The 25000-nt window shown below is 42.3% G+C and overlaps 1 protein-coding gene across 1 annotated transcript in view; it reads right to left on the bottom strand.

Moving 5' to 3' along the window:
• vegfc (vascular endothelial growth factor c) overlaps positions 1–25000 on the bottom strand; it is a 50964-nt gene that overhangs the window by 313 nt on the left and 25651 nt on the right. The window contains exons 2-7 of the mRNA XM_063884237.1: positions 23798–24032; positions 21923–22113; positions 13078–13217; positions 9952–10094; positions 6140–6464; positions 1–612 (exon numbers count right to left, since the gene is read on the bottom strand). The exon at positions 1–612 is cut by the window's left edge and continues 313 nt beyond it. Of these exons, the coding sequence (XP_063740307.1) occupies positions 504–612; positions 6140–6464; positions 9952–10094; positions 13078–13217; positions 21923–22113; positions 23798–24032 (1143 nt within the window). The 3' untranslated portion in view covers positions 1–503. The remainder of the gene's footprint in view (positions 613–6139; positions 6465–9951; positions 10095–13077; positions 13218–21922; positions 22114–23797; positions 24033–25000) is intronic.

Here is a 25000-nt window from a genome sequence, read left to right as displayed (position 1 = left end):
AACAGCCATTATACTTTATTTTACACATTTATATATATTTACTGTACATGATACAAAAATATTGATCACAGTGTATTTTCATGGAAAAAGATTAAAATTGCAATAAACAAAGGCTGAAAAATAACGTTCAATAAATTATATAATCAATATCTGACACAAGAATATTGAGAAATAATTAATAGAAAACCTCCAAATATATATATAAAAAAATTTAAACAGTATTTTAAGTGTCGAGTGTTTCAGTCCTTTCCTTCTCTGGGCCCCGCTCAGCCGCTCCTCCTTTAAAACATCCTCATACGTCGAGGCAGTGCATCAGATCCCCAGAGCTCCCCAGATCTGCTCTCCAGTCACCAACGTTTCCCACCTTCATCAGGGTCCGCACGCTTAGCTGCCATCACAGCTGACGGGGATACTCATGACCAGCAGCAGGATCGGTGATGAATTCTGTTTTTGTTGAGTCTGTGATATGCTCATTAGCATCCCGTTAGCACGTTAGCAGCCCGTCACTCCAGGCGCCTCCAGTGGGACGGTACGCAGCGACACACTTCCTCACTGAAAGAGAAGCCCGGTTCACACCTTCGCCTCCTCACCTCGCATGGAGGCCTGAGACAACTGCAACGAAAAAGAATGAATGGGATTTAGCTGGGATGTCTGGAGCAGGTCAGGTATTAAAAAGCAACTATGAAAAATATTGGTTTGGCAGGATTGGACCCTTTCCTCAAGCATGACATGGTCTAACTTTGTTCTATTGAATTCATAACTCTAGTATCAACCAGTTTTGATTTGATTAAGATATTTCTAAGTTTGCTTGACAATGTCACTGGAAAGGCTATTGGTGTATAATCTAAAACCTGTAAAAGTATTTGAGAAATTCAATTTTGACCAAATGATAACTCACCAAAACTAATACAAATAATCCTAATTCCAAATGTCTTGGATATTCGTCCTATTCATCCTTTAGTTGATTTTTTTCGCCTTAAAACATGTATACCTCAAGATGGCACGAGCCAGCGGACACAGAGAGGCAAGTTGCCAGACAATTGAAAGGTTGAAGTTCAATATATTTTGCGGCATAATCTGAAGAGTTCTGACCTAGCTGTTCAGTAGGGGTGGGGGAAACAATCAATAGTATAATATGGCGATATTTTGAGTAGCGATATCGTATCGATACACAGACACCAAGTATCGATATTTCATTCTATAAACTATTCATATTGCAAATCCAACCAAGTTTTTGGTAAGAATTGCTTTTTCAATCCACTAGATGGTGCTGAGCTTTCTCTTGTGCGGTCATGGCCATGAGGGAAGTCAGTGGGATTGTCAGGAAGTTAGTCAAAACAAAGATGGAGTCAGGGATGCGCCATATTGCAATATATCGTATCGCAATACTCAGCACATCGTAGAATCGCAATACTATCGTATCGTGGCTTAAGTATGGTGTTAGTAACGTATCTTGGGGACCCTGGTGATTCCCACCCCTACTGTTCATTATATTGACGTGGAATGTCAATGCAAAGTGTGCTGATACGGTCACAATTTAAATTACCATATTGTGTTTTCAGTCTGATCATATTTTCAAATTAGAAAATGTAGGCCTGTTAAAACCTCTTTGCAAAAGTGTGCTGGGATACTGTTTGGTCTAAACCGCCTGAATTAATTAAAGACCCATCGATCAATACTAAGTTCGCTTTACTCTCTTTGATTGAAAAATCCATCATCTAACACAGTGTGGCCTTGGCCTGATTGCACAGTAATTGTAGAAAAATCAATTGCAATGGTTCGTTAATTAGAAAGTAGTCAACTTGAACCTAAATCAAAGGTAATTCCTTCCTTCTGTGAATGAAAATGTTTCTAAATTAATTCAATAATTTAGTCGAGTATAGTCTACTTCTATGATTCTCTGTTTCCCAGGGAACTGCAGGATTTCAGAACGGACAAACGCTAAATGCTCTCCTGTGTGTTCTAAAGGTCAAAGGTTAAGACTAAGGTTTAGATTTCATAGCAGCACAAACAAATGCCTTCAGAACTACGTGATTTACAGCCCATGTCTGAAACACCCGAAGCCTCACCCAAACAGGATGTCGAACTGTTTTACACTTTTACTTCTAAATGCAGTTGTTGTTCTTCGGCAGCATGAAGCAGAGCATTTCACTCGCTGTTGAGAGAATTGTGAAGCTAACAGGGATAACATTAAAATTAGGTAAGTTCGAATGAGAATGAGAATTGGCGACCCAATAACATCTAGTCCAAAAACATTAGAAATGGCCTTGAAAAGCTCTCATCTGGTCAATCATGCCCATAGTCAAGGCCTTCCATCAAATGATTACTCCAGGAGGGGATTTATGGAATTCCAGAGACCACATGAAGAAGTGGATGGAGCGGGGGAGCTCTTTCTTACAGAGCACTTACTCACTTCATCAATACCACAAGGATTCTAGGACTGACGTGGAATTGCCACTGCTTTCTGGCTGCACGGGGTGTCACGGAATATTTAGTCATGGTTACTTAAAGAGATCTACGAGCCCATGATGAAATACACAGAGGAGTTTAAATAGACACACACACTCTCTTTCAAACACTCCCAGACACTAGATTCCTACGGCTGTGTTATACTCATAAATCACTCTCCAACAAGGTCACAAAGGGGCAAGACTGGATGGGATGGATGTGGGTGTGTGTGTGTGTGTGTGTGTGTGTGTGTGTGTGTGTGTGTGTGTGTGTGTGTGTGTGTGTGTGTGTGTGTGTGTGTGTGTGTGTGTGTGTGTGTGTGTGTGTGTTTCCTTCTGTGTGGGGAGAGGAAATGGTTAAGTGACAGCTAGGAGAAGTCATTAGCACACTGAGGTCTTGTATTACACACCCGGTTCAGTGCAATGCCTACCTACCAGTGTTTTCCTCTGGATAACACAGCTACAAGCATTGTGTGTGTGTGTGTGTGTGTGTGTGTGTGTGTGTGTGTGTGTGTGTGTGTGTGTGTGTGTGTGTGTGTGTGTGTGTGTGTGTGTGTGTGTGTGTGTGTGTGTGTGTGTGTGTGTGTGTGTGTGTGTGTGTGTGTAATGGGATGACTATACTCTAAGGATGATGCAACCAATTGACCACTGAAATTTAACAGGGACCTTAGCTTCAGAATGCCTCGCTATGATCTACAAGAATGCATTTTCACTAGCTGGACCACCATTGAAGTGATGACAACTTGAACAAAGATTTACACGCCAAATATGCCACATAAGAAATGGCGATATGACCCTAACCCTACATATCAATGTAGACTAGATTACTAAGAAAGCAGAAGACATTTCCTAAAAAGTAGAGCACATGTTATTATTACTTTAAGGTCCCCCGTTATGCAAAATGCACTTTTTGATGTCTTTTATCCATAAATATGTGTCCCCTGTGTGTAAGGAGACTCACAAAGTGTCAGAAAATACAACCCTCTCTCTTTTCCTCCTTACACACATCTCTAAAAACGGGGGTACAAACGAGCTGATCCAGATTTGCTGCCGATATGACGTAATGATCGAAATGTGGACTGGCTTTACATTGAACTCCTGGAAACGTCCCGCCCACGTGACACGTCCCAACCTATCGTCTGCAATATTTAGACGGTCAGCCTCTGTGTGTTCAGCAGGATGTCTGCAGGAGGGACTAGAGTTGTTGTATATATAATACATATAATGTCTCTGTTCTAGTGGTAAACTCTGAGAAGTGTTTCAGAAATAATGCTGGATGTGCTTTGGAACATCAGGTGTTTAATCACAGCAGCGTTTAGCTGAGTTTCTCCCAGTAGAAAACTCTTCAGAGGAGAGATCATGAAGCTCCAAAGGGGCGTGTCCAGCAGCAGCTAGTTCATTTAAAGCTACAGTCACAGAATCAGCACTTCAGGCACAGGGCTGAAGTAGAGGGGGATGAGGCATGCTACAATGGGGGATCTGTTTGGTATTTTGAGTAAAACACTTCAGACATGTTTTGTATAAACATTGCCCAACAATATATTGTTGACAAAAGCATAGGCCTACCAGAGAGAAGGGGTACCATAAATGTTGTTATCTTGTAATTGTTAATACAGGCTTTTTTCTCAGGCTCTTGCATTCTCATAAAAGAGGTTGTTTGGTGAGTCATTTGATTCTTCGATCGTACAAAATCTAACTTCGAATAGCTACAATATATCTGGAGGTGTAAAGCTGACTTTGTCAAAACCGGTCTTCAGCATTAAAAAGCCTAATCCAAAGTGATGACAATGTTATGAGTATAGCCTCATGTAAAGTCAGGTTTAAGCTGCCATGGCCATCTAGCCCATGGATGTATAATAAGAACTGGATACAGCGTTGGAGGCGGTGCCTCGTTCATTCCTATGAGAGCTGCTCATTGGCGCATGAAGACAAAATATCCTGAGATTCTCGAGAGCAAAACGTCACAAATGACCCATCATGCCTGGCTTTCAAGAGCATGGAGCATGCGCAATTGAGTTTCCCCTTAAGCCCCGCCCCCGATCTCCCGCTCTCAGCTCAGTAGAATCAATGGAGAGAGAAAATAAATCCATATTCAGCTTTAGGCCAACTTTAAGGACCTAACGTTTTAATAAGGGCTATAAAACGGTTTATACTGGGTAGTTTATTTTGTTTTTAAAAAAAAGTTATCCAACGATTTACAGACGTCTCTTTCCCACTGTAAGTCAATGGAAAAAAGTCTTTCTGAGCCGAGTGACGTCAAGGACTGATACGGAAGTTGTAGTACTCAGAGTTTAGCCACTACGAATATTTTCCGCTATGTCCGGAGCACTTCCTGGGGGCTTGGTCTGAGCAGGATAAACGGGTGCAACCTTCTTAACATGGAACACTCCACTTTTCAGCTGGACTCACTTCAACAGACCCTGGATATCTCTGAGTTATCTGGCTAAACTAACCCTAACAAACAAAATCGCACTAAATGCTCATTATCAACCCAGAGTTTCTCAGTCCGGCTGAGAACACGTTCACATGGAAGGGGCGGAGTTAGCAACATTTGACCAATCAAAAACCTGGACATGCACACTGACAGCGCAGCGTCATAGCCTACTTTACGAATGAAATTAAACTATAATATTGGATGAAATATGTTGAACTTTAAACATTCATGCATTAAACACATAACCCAGGTTAAAAAGAATAAAAGGAAGAACGACAAATAAATAAACTCTTACACGAGTGAATCTGACTTTAATTACATTTGAGTGTTTCGTCAACATAATGTGTTGTTTAGATGCATTTTTATTTTAAATACAAGATATAATTCATCCCCAAAAACAAATATAGAAATATAATTGAACCCGGTAGGCTTGTTTAACTGATATACAGTGGTGGTTCATTAAACTAAGCGTTATCTAATGTGTGGAAATTATTTATTTGTATGTTCTTCTGTCCCTCACCTACCCTGGATGTGTGCTTTTATAAAACGTTTTATGCCTTAAAAACCTCTCACTGCATACATACAGTATGTAACCTGTAAAATGACACTTCAGCATACAGTGGCAATGATGTCTGGCAGTGCACGTCTCAGGTGTGGTCCAGGGCCACAAACGGCTCCAGAAGCTGGCACAGATAAGTGAATATATGATGTGATGTGATGCGATGTGATGAGATATGAATGATAAGTGCATTAGGTCGGTGTCTACACTTACAGTTCCCCAGCTGAACGCAATCCTCTGAGTTACTTTGCTCCAGTTACTTATGTTGTTGCAGATATTTAAGTTGTTCTGTGGATAAGCAGTGATATTTTATTGTGCATGTTTGCACATTCATCGATTCATTGCCAGTCTTCTTTCCTGCATCTGGCAGTAAACTATGTTTCCCTGGACCATGATTTCAAGCTTTAAACTCTGTGCACAGAGCTCTGATTGGTCAGCAGGCGGTACTTTTAGTCACAGTCCCTCAGCTATCTCTTATCTAAAAACATAAGATCCCCGGGGCAGGTTAGTTGTCAGCATGAGTTACCATTTCGATCTACCCCGGTAAAAAGTTAGCCAGCGTCCTAGGACTAAAAACACAGAGTTACTCTGAAGTTACCTCGCTAACCCCAAATCCTGCTTCTAGTCCCAGCCACAGTTCCGTCCCAATGTGGTCTCCCTGGTAAAAGTGGCAGCAGCTGAAACTGAACCCTCTGTTACCTGCATGTGTTTTGATGAAACCTCCGTCCTCTGAGGAAGCACTTGTTGGGCGACTCGTTACATTCGCAGGAGCACTTGGTTTTGTTGAGCGGCTGGTGCCTGGGACACGTCTTGCTGCACGTGCACTGACAGGTCTCCTTGTTGAAGACATGGTTCTGCGGGCAGGAGGGAGCAGGCGGGATGCTGCAGACACACTTGCAGGTGTTGCGGTCAAAGTGTCGGTTAGGGCCACAGTCTGGAGATTTATCCCCGCGCCGACACACACACTGACAGGTCTCCACGTCCAGCTCCTTATCGTGACCACACACATCTGCTGAGAATATGTCTGCAGAGGGAGAGAGACACATATGGGGTTAGTCTTACATGACTGATGTTTGATGTACAGTAATTGGGTTAAAGCAACTTGAAAGATAAAAGTGGGATTTGGTTCAAATGTTCTCTGTTGACCGTATGGTACTGTTTTATTTTAAGGAATATAGAGCCAAAGTTAGCAACTTGGTTTTTTGGTATTATAACCAAATAACCAAACCAACATTCAAGACAACATAGCACCATAGCAAACAAACTTAATTGGAGTTTAGTTGCTACACTTTAGTCACATGTGGTTATCGGTTATACTAAAGACAACAAATGATACTCTATCCAAACACTGTTATAAATCTTGGCCATTTAAAACACAGCTATATATAAATGAAACTCAAAATTAAGATGTTCCTTAAACTTCCTCAGGGATAATGCAGATGTTCTCTTTTAATCAAACTCATCTTTCAGCTGATGGAGAGAGTAACAGATGGTCTGGCAAAGGGATGTTCAGACACACACTTGCTGGGTGTGTGTGTGCTTGGTGTGTGTGTTTACAGATGAACAAACATGGATAACAAAGACACAGTTTATTGCTGTCAAAATGCAAGCTGTGTCTACTCCAGCGTAGCAGCATGTGTTAAAACGGACATTTACAACCTAAATCAATGCAATGAGCTTCAGTGGAACTCTGTCTCCAGCTGAGGACGTCTTCCCTGCACAATGAAATGTGTGGCGAAGTCTCAAAGCCTTGAAACACCGGGAACACGAATTCGCCAAACACTCAGAACATTTTGAAAAAAGATACTGACGTGCAAACTCATCGCAAGATTAAAAAGGCTCTAGTGTGTAAAGGCTAGGAACTCTTTTGATCTATCTACCTCGAGGTAACCATTTTTCCCTTATAATGACTTCTTCTAAAAATCATAGCTTGAATTATTTGCTCAAAATGCAATTTTGAGCTAGGGGCACTGGGGCAACTAGGGGCTACTGGGGCTACTGGGGCACTAGGGTGCGGAATACAACACACCTAAAGCCCTCCCTCTTCCAGCTGGTTAATGGTCCCCACATGCAGTGCCCCCGTAGGCAAATATTAATGATTATTTTACTGTGGGGATAACGTGTTGGCATGTATCAGTAAGGTTGGGATTTTTTATTTTTGTGATTTTACAAATTGTAAACATTTCTATAGACAAGACACTGAGAGGAGGAGGCCAGCAAAATAAATAGGGCAACAGTTGATGAATATTCTATAGTAGCCTTAATAGAATAAGGGAACTCTAGAGGTCAATGTGTCAAAGTCTCTGGCTGACGGCCCCCGCAGAGGGCTCAGCATTATCTACCAAAGGGACATAAAGACGGCACTTTGCTTGCCTTTGTTTTATCAATGCAGCAAGTGTACTTTGTCCTGCTGTCTCTCTCAGATACTTTGTAATGGCCCTGTAATACACACCATCTAAGTGTGTGTTTTTCCAAGAATAAGTGTGTGTTTGTATGAGTGAGTAGCTGTGGAATCTGCTACTCTGGAGTCTCCACATTCCGCTGTTCTCCGTCTGTTTACACAGAGTCCAGAGTTTTATCATATCCAAACACACACACACACACACACACACACACACACACATACACACACACACACACACACACACACACACACACACACACACACACACACACACACACACACACACACACACACACACTGAGGAACAAACATATTGCGACCATAAATACTGGTCGGGGAACACATGAACATTCTCCTGTCACAGAGACTAACAGAGAAAGATGGCTCCACTAACAGTGAGTTCCTCTCAGCGTTTGGTAAGTGTGTGCTCACTGCAAGCCTTCGGGACACGTCATCAAGCAGCAACAAGCCACACTGATCAGTCCAATGTTTTGGAAAATACTGAACCTAACACTCCTGTCGTGTCCGTTTTTCCCCTTTGGTGTTTCCGGTCAAATTTCTGCTCTTACAAAAAACATAAATAATCACAGCCTTTTATTTAACTCACTGTAAGCAATGTCTTAGAATACTGGTTTACATGAATAACTGCAGTTAATATACAACGAATACACACTGAAAATGTTTTCCAAAGTGAACATGTTGTCGATGTGTGGGTGTGTTCTCTTTGATGAATGGTTACCCATTCACTATGGCTCTTATTTTGGATCGGGAAGACCATAGGTATAACAAAGTGGACTTAACCACTCAACATTCTATTAAAGTGGTGATCAGCTATTTCATTTGTTGAAATGCCTAGGATTAAATGGACTTACTGCATTCAGAGTATTTCTGTACGGTCCCTAAACCTTCTGACTTATTTGAAGTTAGCTTGTACTTGTTCCAAGTGGAATTCCCAAACACATTGTGTGAAATGGGAGATGGTCAAAGGGTTGTGTCAGTCACAAATTCAGGGGAATACTCCATTCCAGGTGATTTTACACTGTTGGTTGTTTCCTTTCGATAAAGGACCTGCATAAAGACCTACTGCAGCTGTTGGAGAGGCATAATTTTCCTTCGAAATACTTAATTGTGTTAAAATGTCCGGCCAAAAACCTGGCTGAATCTTTTCATTGGCAACATGTAGTTGTGCAGGATGTCCTGTTTTGTTAAGTTACAATTCTCTCTGACCAATCGCTGAGCTACAGCGTTTCAATCAAGCTTGGTGTCTGTGCAGCTCACATGGAACCTCAGAACAGGTTTTTTTCTAACAACATGTATGTGTTATCAGGTATTATCTACAGCTTCTCTTAATGGAAAACCAAAAGAAGGGTCTAGTCGAGTGGAGAAGTTTGGTGAAATTACTTACTTGCTTTGAGTAAAGAGCTGCTAGATAAAGGGTTATGGCGGACATCACAAGCTGGAACAAGTTGCTGATTTGAATAAAAACTGAATATAAAAAAACCTAATGCAGAGATGACCTGCAGAAAGACATAAGGAAGCTGTTGGAGAGCAAGAATTTTCCTTGCAACTACTGAATTGTGTGAAATTTCTGGCCAAAAATCTCCCATTTTTAGGAAAGAAAGACATGTCCAGTGACTTTTCCCTTTCTCACCATGTACCTCAACCACTATTTTAGTTGATGATGAAAATACACTTTACCATATGTAAATATGTCATTTCAAAAGAGAATGCTGGCTAAAAAAATTCCCATGAGACCTAGATTTAAGGAATGCAACTTGTGCTATGTAGCTGATTTCCTCATGTTGTTTCCACAGTTAATGCTATTTCCCTGTCTGCATCATTAACTAAGGCCATTTAGGGTTCACAAAATAAAGAGGCATGACCACAAACAGCTTCCAATAGCTCTGCTTGTCCTCTGCTCATTACTACAGGCTGCATATTGTTGGCATAGGAGGGTCATTTCCCTTCCATTGGTCCTACTGTTGCACTTCCAGCAGCAGTTACTGTCTTTTTTTTTCTAATGCAGGAAAAATAAGCAAACTTAATTTCCTCTACAAAGTTCTGTAAAAAAAAAGCATATTAAATCTGCTTGTGTGCAAACACTCACCAAGATGCTGTTGGGAGGGCCTTGGAGGGGGCAGCGGTGGAGGTGGGGGGTAGTGGTGCACACTGGAGGTCACGCCTAAACACCGACAATGCCTGCTGCTCCAAGACTGACCAGGAGGACACGTCCGGTTGGCGATTGGACACCTTCATCAGAGAGACAGAGAGAGGAAGATTCAAAATCTTCACCGGTTGTGTTTGTTAACCCTGAATATTCCAGAGCTTTGAAAGTCGCACATCATACACATTTTGCCAATGTTGTGCAGTCCCTCAACCAATAGCTAGAGACAATTACAAATGTGAGAGTCAGAAATTGCATTATTGCCAATAATTTTAAAGATTTTAGCAAATATTGAAACAGGGCTGGCCCTGTTGGCCACAATCTTTCTGGCCTGTCTCAGGGACATGGGGGATGACACACAGCAGCCAATCACCATAACCTAAGTAGAAAGAAGCATTTTTTGGAGTGCTTTTCGGATGATGGAGCCCATTAAGCAGTAACACTCAAGAGTCAACCACAATCTCCATTGAGGGTTTAACATCCTCCTTAGTATGCTTAAATATCCCCCATAGCTGGGCCACTTCTTAAATGTCTTTGTGACATTGCCTTAAGTGAAATGGAATATCTAATTTATATTCCCTGCTTAACTTGTTGCCTCCCACAATGCACTCAGATGTGAGAGGGAATTGTTTGGAAGGGGAGTTTTGTTTATCTGGAGAAAGAGCAGAGAGAGGGGAGCCTGGGAGCTGATCAGCCAGTGTACTAAAATACATTAAAAGGGCCTTATTAACATATTCAGGTGTATATCAGTATGTATTGTCTCTCCTGGGACATGTCTCCATGCTTTAATGTTCAAAAAGCTCTTTATTTTTCTCATACTGCCTGTGCTGCAGCTCCTCTTTTCACCCTCTGTCTGAAACCAGAGTCCAGTCTGCTCTGATTGGTTAGCTGGTCGGCTCTGTTGTGATTGGTCAACTAAGACATGTCCCGCCTTTTAGCCTATCATGAACAATGTGTTGGAATGCGAATGTTAGCTAGTGAAGTCACTATGTTAAGGGACCATAAAGATTGAGCAACGCGCCACAAACTGAATCAGTTAATCGACCACCTTTAGTTTTACAGGATGTCCGCCATGCAGGTTACCAGTTTCTCTTCCCAATGGGTCGAGATGAGTTGAGTCGAAAAGAGTCGCCCATGCAGTTTAAACGTGGCATGAGAAGGATCGGCCGAAGTGTGGTGAGAAATTGAGCCACAGGTCTGGGTAATACAATTAATATTTGTTGTTTGTTTTCCCATTCCACAGTCGTTTGGTAAAAGCATCTTTATGGTGAAAATACAGTCACTCTCTCACTTTGAGTATAGAGCGGCATGGCATTGATACATAAAAATGGACATACTCATGAATGAGGGGCTTACAGGAAAACATGGAAAGAAAAAATAATTCTGGGGAGGAAAAGAGAGTTTTTTGTGTTTCTCTCACTTCAGCTAAAAACAGAGGTGTGATTCATGCTGACATATACTGTATATTCTTACAAGTGTGAAAATATGTACAAATGCATGTGTGTGTGCGTGTGTGTGTGTGTGTGTGTGTGTGTGTGTGTGTGTGTGTGTGTGTGTGTGTGTGTGTGTGTGTGTGTGTGTGTGTGTGTGTGTGTGTGTCTCTCACACTTACACACACACACAGCATCAGGGGTTATTAACGTCAGTGAAGTGGATTATTTGAGCCACTTCAAGTTCCAGAGTAAAAAAACGAAACCACAAAACTGTCCGTGAGGAGAATGAAACTGTAGATATTTAGGGACCAAATATAATGTATGAGTTGAATGAGTGAATTTTGAAAGTTGTGTAAATGCATGTGAAATCAGTCTTATTCACATAAAATAAATCACATTAGAGGAGCTTTCTATGATATTACATTCCAATGATATGTACTAAACACACACACACACACACACACACACACACACACACACACACACACACACACACACACACACACACAACCTGCATTTTTTACCCTTTATGTGTCTTTCCTTGGTTTTGATTTATTATGAAGTTCAATGGTACATATAAGTGCACATTCCATATTGAACAGGTCAGTACTTTACAGTATTGTACCCCCCCTGCCCCCCCCCCCCCCCACACACACACAGATTTATTTCTATCTACTTGGATTTCATCCGCACCATGATCTGCCCATCGTTCATCATACTGCTCATTCTCCTGAAAATGATGACACCTAATCATGTATAAAACTATCTAGAGGATATATTAATTAAAGATATATATGTTTCAAACTCATGTCTTCAAACTTCAGTCACAAATGTAACATATGCTTGAGGGAATATTAGAATATTTCCCTAAACAACTGATATAATTCTCTGTAAAATATCCTGCATTGTAAGCCTGCTTGAAGTAAAAGCCTAGTGTGCTCTGGTTGGTCAGTGTCTGCCCTGCCTCAGCCATAGTTCTGACATCTCATCCTTACCGAGATCATGGTGGCTGGTTTAACGGCACAGTTTAAAAAAAAGGGCTGATAGCATTTCTCCATGGATATGTGGTTGCCGCCAGTGCTGTTGCCTCCAGGGCTAGAGAGCCAATAGTATAAGGACATTGGTGTCACGTATCTCTGTGTTGTCAGCAATCAATAGGATTGACAGTTATTGTGAAAAAACTGAAAAATGGCTGAGTTTGATGGTGAATGGTGGCTTCATTCCCATCCCAAGTGCTCAGTCACAAGAGGAGGAGCAAGTCCAGTTGGATTCGGCTGAAGAAGCTACAAGGTCTGAAAAGCCACACTGACATGTCAACTTAGCTAACTCGTAATCCACTCCAACACCGTACATTTGCCATCTGACTGGCAAACACCCTATTTTGACATTAAGGGAAGTGACACATTTATCTGCCAAGGTTATCAAATAATCAATTGCAAGTTTAATCAGGAGATGATATGAACATGAAAAGGTTTCCTAAAGTGACACTCCCAGTATACACACACAGCACAGGAAGCAATATCTAACAAACACTTAAATCTGTGTAAATAAGAACACCTCTGTGCGTTGTGTGTGTGTGTGTGTGTGTGGGGGGGGGGGGGGGGGGGGGGTGCACAATGATGCAGTAAGTACTTACTCAGGCAGGGCTCTCCTGATGATGCTGTGGACCTGTTTGTAGACGTCCAGTTTGGACAGACAGCTGCACTGGGTGTGGTTGGCGACACTGATGGTCACTGGCTTGGTGCCTTGGGTGATCGGCACAGTGATCTCAAACAGCTGAAGAGAGAGCCAATGAGACAAAAAAAAAACACAAGGTAAATGAAGAAAGGGTGCAAAAAGAGACTGGCAGCAAGATGGATTGGCAGTGCACTCTCTGTCTGTTTTGACAAGGGAGTGGCACAGGGGCATATGACTAAAGGTTGTCTTCTCATCCGTTAATTGAGTCGGTTGTAATTAGTTAAACCTTAAAGTGTGTAATAAGATGTCCCTACTAACTGGTCCTAAGCTGCCTGTTTAAGGCTCTTTGGGGAAAGCTGTTCTCTGTGACAATTTATCTGTTTCCTGTTTTGTTTTTGAAAGGTCTTCACTCCCTGTGTTACATCTGTTTTTCCTGTCTTTCTCTGTGTTTTCCCTCTATGTTTGTTGGATCCTTGTTTGTAGTATGTCATTATATAGTATATTGAAGAGATGAGTTACTTTTGGTTTGCCTTACCCTGCGTTGTTCTGCAAGACTGATTTATATTAAAAGTATTTATTTTCACCAAGATATCCTTTTTCCTGCACTTGGGTCCACCCTGCTCTGCTCTCAACCTTGACATTCTCAGCATGTTGGTTGTTTGAAGAGTTCTGAGGCTGCCTTGGTGAACAGGGGGTTTCCGGTTGTTTGAGATGTGTTAGTGGAGCGGGCTAGAGTCAATATATCTCAGGTTTGAGATTTGGGAGCCCAAGTTTAAAAATAAAGTAGGTTAATCAACAGCTTTTGCGGTACTGTGTTGCACCTCAGGATAGTATCAAAAACAGCTACTGCTGAGCCTTCTTGTGTTTAGTTTTTGGTTCTGTACCATGATCAAGACAGTGTCTGGATTTTCTCCCTAAAGGCTGTTATTGGATATCAGACAAACTATGGCCATGTTGTCTCTGAATATAATAAATAAATTTGAGCTGTGGGTCGTTATCACTTTAATGTAACTATCCTTGAAATGGTTGGAATTTCGCAGTCCTGTTTTATCCAGCTTGATGACAAGAGAGCAGGTGTAGGCAAAACATTACTGATGAATAGGTCCATTTAAGCTCCCGTCATATCAGTTTAATTTGGATCTTCGATTATTATATTGTTTCATGTGCTACTTGAACGTTCTCCAAGATAGCTGGATGTGCCATTCAAACTTGAAAATAACTTAATATGTCTGTGGCCATTCAACTATCCTAGACACCAATAAGAATTCCATCAACAAGAGTGGTCCATCATAAGTATACACCAACTCATACACTCGTTTTACAAGCCTCAAAAGGGAACCCTCAACTTGTCTAACTTGAAGCTGAATCACTGGGGAAATGATCATTTCAAAGTGAAAGAAATGAGCGAAAATGTGAAGGATTACCACTTGAATAACAAAAAGAGTAATAAGGAGCTTGGCTCGGTCTTCACATGGCTCTGATAAAGATACTTTCACAAGGCTGCTTTAGAAAACAGAACAGAAACCCTGAGAACCACTTCATTCTTTCAATCACACAGTTGGATGGCATGCATTGAAACTAATTAGTCTCAATGACTCTTGTTCAAACAGCTTAAACTTCTCTCTCCCTCTCATCGTAATGAGGATATAATTAAGGCTGACCTCAGTCTTTTTGACCTAGTATAGAGCGCTCCATGGTTACAGAACACACACACACACACACACACACACACACACACACACACACACACACACACACACACACACACACACACACACACACACACACACACACACACACACACACACACACACACACAAAGAGCTCTTGAGATTGCAGGGAACAGCAAAGGGATGAAAGGTTCACCTGAATACATTTCTAATGATGTTTTGGTTTGCACATGCACAATCCTTCACACTACTTAGGTCTCCTTTCAGGCCTTGGTGTATTTCCAGCGGAGAGTTAAAGTGACCAGAAGAAAAGATTGCCAAACTAAAGCTTGTTTAAATGTTTATAACTTGATTGACTCTTTTGATTGATTCACAGAGGGAGTTAAAAATGTAAGAAAGCATTATATACAATATATGATGTTTTATGTATGAAATTCAATGCATTGATAATACATGTTTAAGGTAGGCACATTCACAACTGTCATTTGATTCTGTCTGGCAATTATATACTCCATCCATCCATCCATCTTCTCCCGCTTTTCCGTCTGGGTCGCGGAGGTAACAGCTCCAGCAGAAAGCCCCAAACTTCTCTTTCCCTGGCCACATCAACCAGCTCTGACTGGGGATTCCAAGACGCTCCCAGGCCAGCGAAGAGATATAATACCTCCACCTGGTCCTAGGTCTACCCCTCGGTCTCTTCCCAGCTGGACGTGCCTGGAACACCTCCCTAGGGAGGCGCCCAGGTGGCATCCTCACTAGGAGCCCGAACCACCTCAACTGGCTCCTTTCAACGCGAAGGAGCAGCGGTTCTACTCCGAGTCCCTCCCGGATGACTGAACTTCTCACCTTATCCCTGAGGGGGATGCTTTGCCTTCTGGCTCAGCTCTTTTTTTGTCACAACGGTGCTGTAAAGCGTCTGCAGTACCGCTCCCGCTGCTCCGATTCTCCGGCCCATCTCACGCTCCATTGTTCCCTCACTCAAGAACAAGACCACGACCCCGAGACACTTGAACTCCTTCACTTGGGGTAAGGTTTCCTTCCCTACCTGGAGTGGACAGTCCATCGGTTTCCTGCTGAGAACCATGGCTTCAGATTTGGAGGTGCTGATCCTCATCCCAGCCGCTTTCGGCCGTGAACCGATCCAGTGAGTGCTGCAGGTCACAGACCGATGAAGCCATTAGGACCACATCATCTGCAAAAAGCAGAGGTGCAATCCTTGGCCCACCGAACTGCAGACCCCCTCCCCCACGACTACGCCTTGAAATCCTGTCCATGAATATCACAAACAGGATTGGTGACAAAGTGCAGCCCTGGCGGAGGCCAACCCTCACCGAAAATCGGTCCGACGTGCTGCCGAGGACCCGGACACAGCTCCCTGGGAACCCGGTCATACGCCTTCTCCAAATCCACAAAGCACATGTAGACCGGATAAGCGTACTCCCAGGCCCCCTCCAGGATCCTTGCGAGAGTGAAAAGCTGGTCCGTCGTTCCACGACCAGGACGAAAACCGCATTGTTCCTCTTCAATCTGAGGTTCGACAATCGGCCGGACCCTCCTTTCCAGCATCTTAGAGTAAACTTTCCCGGGGAGACTGAGTAGTGTGATGCCTCTGTAATTGGCACACACCCTCTGACCCCCCTTTTTTAAAAGGGGGACCACCACCCCGGTCTGCCACTCCTTCGGTACTGTTTCCGACTTCCACGCAATGTTGATGAGACGTGTCAACCATGATAGTCCTTCAACACCCAGAGCCTTCAGCATTTCTGGGCGGATCTCATCCACCCCCGGGGCTTTGCCACTGTGGAGCTGTTTAACTACCTCAGTGACTTCCCCCCGTGAGATTGGAGTTGATCCCCCTTCATACTCCAGCTCCGCCTCTAACATAGAGGGTGGAGTAGTCGGGTTCAGGAGTTCCTCAAAGTGTTCCTTCCACCGCCCTAACTCCCTATCAGTTGAGGTCAACAGTGTCCCATCCTTACTGTACACAGCTTGGATGGTTCCCTGCTTCCCCCTCCTGAGGTGTCGGACGGTTTTCCAGAACAACTTTGGTGCCGACCGAAAGTCCTTCTTCATGGCTTCTCCGAACTTCTCCCACACCCGCTGCTTTGCCTCGGTCACTGCTGAGGCTGCTGCCCTTCAGTCCTGTCGATACCTTGCAACTGCGTCAGGAGTACCCAGGGATAACATATCTCGAAAGGCCTCCTTCTTCAGTCGGACAGCTTCCCTGACCACCGGTGTCCACTAGGAGGTTCGAGGGTTACCGCCCCTTGAGGCACCTAAGACCTTGAGACCACAGCTCCCCGCCGCAGCTTCGGCAATAGAGGCTTTGAACACCGTCGACTCTGGTTCAATGTCCCCAGCCTCCACAGAGATGCCTGAAAAGCTCCGCTGGAGGTGAGAGTTGAAGGCCTCCGGGACTTGGGATTCCTCCAGACGTTCCCAGTTCACCCGCACTACACGTTTGGGCTTACCAGGTCTGTCCAGAGGCTTCCCCCGCCACTCGACCCAACTCGCCACCAGATTATGATCAGTTGACAACTCCGCCCCTCTCTTCACCCGAGTGTTCAAAACATGCAGCCTCAGGTCCGATGATACGATAACAAAATCGATCATGGACCTTCTGCCTAGGGTGCTCTGGTACCACGTACACTTATGAGCATCCTTATGTTCGAACATGGTGTTTGTTATGGCCAATCCATGACTAGCACAGAAGTCCAGTAACAAACCACCACTCCGGTTCAGATCAGGGGGGCCGTTCCTCCCAATCACGCCCCTCCATGTGTCTCCATCATTGCCCGCGTGTGCGTTGAAGTCTCCCAGCAAGACTAAGGAGTCCCCTTCAGGACTGATTTCAGCAATTATATACTGTCGATCACTATTTATTTATTTTCATTTCAGGTTTTTCACCAGGAGTTATAGAACATGCTAAATGCCAACAGAACATCTTGATTGTGGTGGTTAATACTCGCAGAGTAATTGTGCACCTGTATTTTGCCACGAATGTGTATTTGTATAATACAATGGACTAGACTTGCTATGATGATAAAATAGGAGGAAAAAGACAGATGGCTAATTAGTGTATTAATGCAATGATTAAAGAAAGACGTGAGAAAATATTTGAGTTTTTCCATCATTGATCTTTAGATTGTTGGGTATTTGTGGTGCTGAATGGAGAGCTCCTGCAGAAAAGACTTTAAACGCAACTCTTAATTTGCCTGAGTATAATTTGTTTTTTTTAATTTCTTTGACTGAAGTGGTTTGTATTGCCACACAGCTGTTGGAAAACAAATTCAAGAAAAGGCCAAAGTCTATTCTCTTCTCCCCTTCTGTGGTCGGGGGCTGATGTATTGTCAGTGCCACAGACCCTGTACTCACAGATGTTAAACCACAAGCTCAGATGGAATGAATTAGAATACGAAAAGAATGTTGCTGCTTTGCTGAAGGCCGGCATGGAATAATAAAACATCTAATAAAAACAGCTGAAAATCTGTGAAAGTGGGGGATTTACTCCTCCCTGCTGATGTAACACTTGGAGCCAATGGCCCTAAGAAAATCCTGTCATCTTTCCACATTTGCTATCCACTGTGATCAGACTGATGGTCTTTGTGCCGTGTGAGGCTTTGTCTTTTGGAGTTTATATGGGTATGCTGCCAGTTTAGTTTTAATAATGTGTTAAGTTTTGGCTGCAGGTGGTTTCATAAAACAACGGAGGAGGTCATCCTCTGAGAAGCGTGAGCGTTCTTAATGTCATGCCAGTGTGCTAGATCATTTTGGTGTAGAAATGAAACTTGGTTTGGCCTGTTTATGGTGCTAAATGAATGGTGAGAAGGTCAGAGAAAACATTATGAGTCATTGTCTATGAACCATGACTTAACACAGAAAATGTATCTGCCATCTGGCAATTAGCTGTCAAGATATGTTGCTCCGGAACAGAACGTTGGGAGGGGGGACAGGCCAGCTGACGTCACCATTGTTGGGCCCCATTACTGGTGAAGCAGTGAATAATATATCTAATTTAGCACATGTGAGGTATTAAAGGTAAGGCCTTTAAACACAGCCAAACATGACAGAACCAGAACCCATAACCACAATATGGAACGTCGGAATAAACCAGGAAGAAAAATGGCATGCTGCAGAGTGGAAATACAGCACAGGTGTTGGGCTTAACCCTTCTGCAGAGAACCAGACAGACATTAATGCCTAAAGATACTCACAGTAAGTCAAGTTGTACATTAAATAGTTTAGAAAAACTTCTATTACCTGTTAAGTGTTGAACCCTTTCAACCATTGCCAGCTGCTCAAAGCATTGCCAAAGCAAATCTGCACAATGAAACCTCAGGGTGATGAAACTAACCACAGAACGCTCTTTAGAGAAACACTTTGACCCCTCACCTTTCCAAATATCAATGTTCAGACAAATTATTTACAATCACATTCAGAAAATCATTAAAATTCAGTGGAATAGTAAATTGTCTATTTAGTCTGCCATCATTTGGATAACGTACTGAGTAGCATATGTGGGACTTCTAACTGTGGCCAGTAGTCTGATGTTGCAGCCAAAAACAGCAGTTAGGGAAAACCAGTGGAGTGAAGGAATGTGTTGTGAAACCTCACAAAGACTGAGGCTCAGCACCCACAGCCTTGTTACTGCTGCCAGGCAAAAGCCTCTTGGCTTTAACCCTGGCCTCCTTCTTCCTTAACTCAACTTAAGGGAAGCATGCTTCATTCTGTGTTCAAAGACCCTTTCAAACACCTTTGTCGAGTTTGGGAAAGAATTGTGAATCAAGGCTGACTTTAAGTGTGTTTTTAACTAACTTTTAAAAGTTTTTTTCCAATGAGAATTTCTCATTCTCTAAAGGACAGAATAGCAATACAAAAGCTTCGTCAGACACCAACGAACCAGTCAACACCATCTGAATCTGATTGAATGTACTAACTAGGTTTTGGCTCAGCAATACTCACAAGGCCAACCACATTTGGACACGCTGGTCTCGTGGCACTTTTGTGCTAAGCTAGAGTCCTGTCAAGCCATGGTTGTTTTGTTTTTTTGGCAGCTGAGTATGTAAGCAGTTGTCCATGTCTGAACAAAAATAATCAAAACACATTCAAGCCGGTGCAAAATTTATTGACCGGTTTTGGTATTGGTCAATAAATTGTTGGATCAATAGTTCAACGTGCCATCCCAGTGCATATCAAAGCATCCGCTTTTCTCTTTAACTTCCTCCATTCTGCTGCTTACACAAGGTGTATACATGTACAGTCTTAAACAGACAATCATTGTCAGACATAAGTATAAAAACAATAAATAGACATAGGTCTACAAACACGCAGCCATGCAATTGTGGCTACAGTATCCTTCCTGCTCTGAAATCAGCTTTATAAATCATCAGCTCAGAATGCCAGTGGTAGTTCATAAAGTTCACACATGGGAAATGAATAAAGCAGCTGGGCCTGAAAAAACAATAAAACAACTAATCCTTTGTTTAAAGGAGGAGATTGAGGTGTATGGAATGCACACTTCAATCAGTTAAAATTGCTCCGCTGATCGCCCTGGTTCAACGCTAGAAAGGGAGGAGCCGTTTTGGAGTGTGGACAAGGCCAAGTTTAAAGAGGAAAAGTACATGTTCAGCAAGGGAATGAGAGATGCAACAACCATTCTTTGCTAGTGTATCTACTTGTTTCTGGATGTACCTCGGATAGATCTCCGCCCTGACATCATTCCCCTTAACCAACCCACCAGCTCCAGTCATAAATGAGCTGATCTGAGGATTAGCTGTATCCAGTGTTTTAATACATTTTGAACACTTCACTAAGAAATAACTCGAACCAACCTGCTGCCTCGTCCTGTTCTACCGTAAAACCTTCACCAACCCTTACTGGAACTATTGCAGTTGGACTACAAAGCCAAGTTTGTAGAACATGCTGTCAACATTGCCTTCCACTTCCTTCTGCAGCAACATAGGCTCAACAGCAAACCTACACCAGGATGGACTTCAGCTTCGCCTTTAACGTGCCCGACTCCACCCTCGGGTAGACTTCTTGTCTGACAGGAAGCATCCCCTCAGGGCTCTGATCTGCCCCCTCCTTCTGCTCTCTTTACTTCACCATCACCAAGGACTTCAAGTGAGAGTAGTAGATCAGTAGATTTTTTAAAGTAATTGTAATCGGATAAAGTTAGCTTTTTTTGTTATCCTGATTAAGTAATCTCGTTGCGTGTAATCTGTTACTCCCCAAGCCTGATTTTGTGTCGTCAATATGAAGCAGCTATGAGCTTGTCTGAATGCCAAAATTCTAGGACTGTAAGCTAACCTTCAGTTAACGGCTACACATCATAAACATCTACACATCATGCCATGACTCAGAGACGGCAAAAAGACAATCGAAGCTTGTCTGATGCCCCAGGTCTGGCTGTTGCTAAGTTATCATCGTTAGGAGAATGTTTCAATGGGAGGGAGGTACTAGTTAGGTACCTTCCCGTCTATTCCACGGCCAGGATTCAATGAGGTTTTCAGGGGTTCGCAGTTCCAAAAATCAGGTCGTATTGAAACTAAAATAAATTCTCAAATCAGCTTTAAAATGAATTTGCTTATGTTTTTACAGTGACACAAAAAAAATTAAACTGAGAGACTCTGAGCGCCAGCTATCCTGAGGGAAACTTCGGAGGGAACCAGCTACTAGATGGTTCGATTAGTCTTTCGCCCCTATACCCAGGTCGGACGACCGATTTGAACGCCAGGACCGCTACGGACTGCTACGGGCCTCCAAACAGACTAATTTGTTGTTAGTTTCATATTTTGAAGAACACAAGAATCAGTGAATTGGGTAGCCTCAGGATTAGCCCCTGACTGAGACAAAAAACATGCTATAAACACAAACACACACACACACACACACACACACACACACACACACACACACACACACACACACACACACACACACACACGCACACGCACACACACACACACACGTGGGATGAGAGTAAACTGAAAACAAAAGTCATCACATGACATCATCTATGAGCCATGCATTAGTGTTTTTCTTGTGAAATTATGGGTGTTCCAATCTTCAACCATCCCATAAACACAGAACACACATATTGAAATGAGTGAAAAAGCATTAGAGGGGGCTTACAGTTTTGCTGAGGTAACCAGTGGAGATGTTTCTGCACTGTTTGTCTTCAGAGTGGCAGCACCCTCCACATCTGTAGACGGACACACAGGGTGGTTTATAGAAGATGTTGGTGGGAGCCGCGAACTCCCTGCCCACGTCGACACACACTTCCCTGGGCATGCACTGAGTCTTCCTCCACTCCGACTCTATACCTGCACACACACACACACACACACACACACACACACACACACACACACACACACACACACACACACACACACACACACACACACACACACACACACACACACACACACACACACAGAGTCAGCACCACCACCGCCCTCCAACTACTCTCAGCTGCTGTTCATGGATGAGAAGGAAAAACCCAACCTTTGATTAAATGAGTTTTATTATCTGACTCATTCATCACTGATTCATAACTATTTCATCACTTCCTGACTGACAGACCTGCCAAAGTAAGCAGTTTATTGTTTGTTAATCCCCTGCTGGAGCCAATATGATCAGTCAAAACTGATGGCAGTATGATAAATGGATTCTTCCTAATAAAAAAAGTTGTTTACTCTCCTAGCAAACTCTGTACAGAAAATATGATTACATTTTGTGTGCAATAAACCAGAAATTAGAAAAGATTAAATGTATTTTATTGATCACAAATTGAGAAATGGCAAGTACTGCACCCTCAAATGCAACAAAAACGCAACAGAATTCAAAATGGCCGAGTTCCTGTTGGTTTTACGGTATATCTCCATGCGTTACATAAACGTTCAAGATTTCGCACAATCACACATACAGGGGCAGTGTTGTAGGTGGCGCTGTTGAGTCGTTTTGAGACACCCATGCACCAGAACATTTTTTCCAAATTGTTTAAGCGCCATCGTCTGGCAAAAGGAAGTTACAAGTTTTGTACTTAAACATCCTCCTTCCAAAGCTAACAAGAACTGGGTCAAGTGACAAACTTTTCAACTTGAAATAAGTGTTTCAGATGTCCATCCATCTCAATATCAGTCCTCTTAGCTATTGGCTCATCTCAGTTCTGACATTAATTCAGCTATTTATTTATCATGGCATTAGTTGTTTTTAAGTGAAATCATTTGCTTAATTCATTTCTGTCACAAACATTTGTTACCAGTCAGGGACCTGTTTATAAATGCAGCTGGAAAACATCGTTAACCAGATTTGACGTGGAAATAAGCCATGTAAAATGATCAACAGAGCATGGTATGTCAGCTCAGATCTGTTTTACCGGAATTAAAAATATACCTTTTCAACCTTCCTGAATCCATGAAAACCATTTCTAAACTAGAGTACACCTTTAACTAGAAAACTGTAAATATTTCCAAAGTAGTTTAGGTATTTAACTGATAATAATTTAGCAAGAGTTCAAGTTTGTAACTCAAATATAATCTTAATTTGTCCATGGCCTCAGATGATGATACTGTAGGGATGGGACTAAAACAGTGCAGTTTCCATCAAATACATTCTACAAAGTTGGATGATAAAAATGATGCACAATGGGAAATAAATACAGGTTTTTTTTATGTTTGAATAATAATGGTCTTGTTTTGGAGAATTTGGCAGTGTTTCATTTAATTGTGAAACTTAATTACATGTGGTGTTGACTCAGTAAAAGACATAAAGTCAAATTTGATTAATTACAGACTACTAACGCAAACTGATGCAAAAACAAACATTTTATGACAACATATCCAAGTTGAATCTCTCAAAGGCCGCTCGTCTTTAGATGATTCAATGAAGGGCCCTCTAAAAGTTCACTTCAAAGAAGACTTCCTTTAGAGTGCCACTGTGATTCCCCAATTGCTATTTTATTCAAATCAGAAAGAAATAGTGTTAAGTAGAGTTAAAACGTACTTTTCAGGACGTCCAGGTTGAGGTAGGCAGCAGCGAAGGTTGGCTCTTCTGCCTCAGCCGGGGGCCTCAGTGGGCTCTGAGCTCGGGGGGAGATCCTGGAGGCTGAAGAGGCAGCAGAGAGTTTGGATCTGCACTTCAGAGCGGTCCAGTACGAAGGATAGATGAGACTCATCAGCTCGTCCACGCTGGAGGCTGAACGCAGCTGATGCTCCATGTCTGGCTTCAGTGAAGAGTCCTGAAGAGACAACACAGCTTCACTGAGGACACAGCTTCAATACTCCACTACTGACTGAACACATCGCTCAAAGCTACATCCACTGCCAGACTTATCATGGTCATTGTTCAGATTTTTTATCATGGCCAATACCAATTCTAGTGGAAACTGGTCAGAGTACAGAAATGACCCACATGCACAAAAACAACAACAACAAAGACATCACACGAAGCACGACGAGTCACCAGACTCAGCGACAGTTTCATTCCACAGGCAATTAGACCGCTAAAGGCCTGAGCTCTGTGAAGTGCCTCCATAACCCAAAACCTTTATCTGATTGCATCTTAATATTTATTGGTAGATCACACAGTATTTAATTGTATTTTACTGTGCAATTTTTAATCTTTAATCTTATATTCTGTTATTGTATATTTAATTATATTTACATGTACATAGAATCCTGCATATCATTAGTTACTTTCAACATTCCATGCATAATTTAGCTTATTGTGTTTATTTATTTTTCTGACATGTAAATACTTCATCTGCACTACTTATAGACTGGTGTAGCAACATACCTGCATTATTTTACTCTAATTCAAACTACTCCGTTTCTTTTTGCACTATTTTTTTGTTTGTTTTAGTTTTATTATTTTCATTTTTATTATTTTGTCTTTTTTCCTTTTATAATATGCTGCCTTGTTGGAGGAGCTCGGAACCTAATATTTACATTGCCATTACTACACTGTAGCTACTGCGCATCTGGCAATAAAAACCCTTGAACCTTGACGTACACATGGAAACATTGAGGCCAGTGAAGTCTCATGAATAAGTTGATGTGCAGTTAAGGCCAGCGGTCATTATGAGCAGATGACAATCAGAAATCAGAGTATATATGGGGCAATATTTACATTAAAAATAGATACAGCAAACCCAAAACCTACTGTATATAGAGTATAATATGACAAAATACTTAAAATAAAATATGT

Source organism: Eleginops maclovinus, chromosome 5 (genome assembly GCF_036324505.1).
Source record: "Eleginops maclovinus isolate JMC-PN-2008 ecotype Puerto Natales chromosome 5, JC_Emac_rtc_rv5, whole genome shotgun sequence".
Taxonomy (NCBI): Eukaryota; Metazoa; Chordata; class Actinopteri; order Perciformes; family Eleginopidae; genus Eleginops; species Eleginops maclovinus.
The sequence above is the reverse complement of the archived record's forward strand: the minus strand, read 5'-3'. Positions and strand labels throughout refer to the sequence as shown.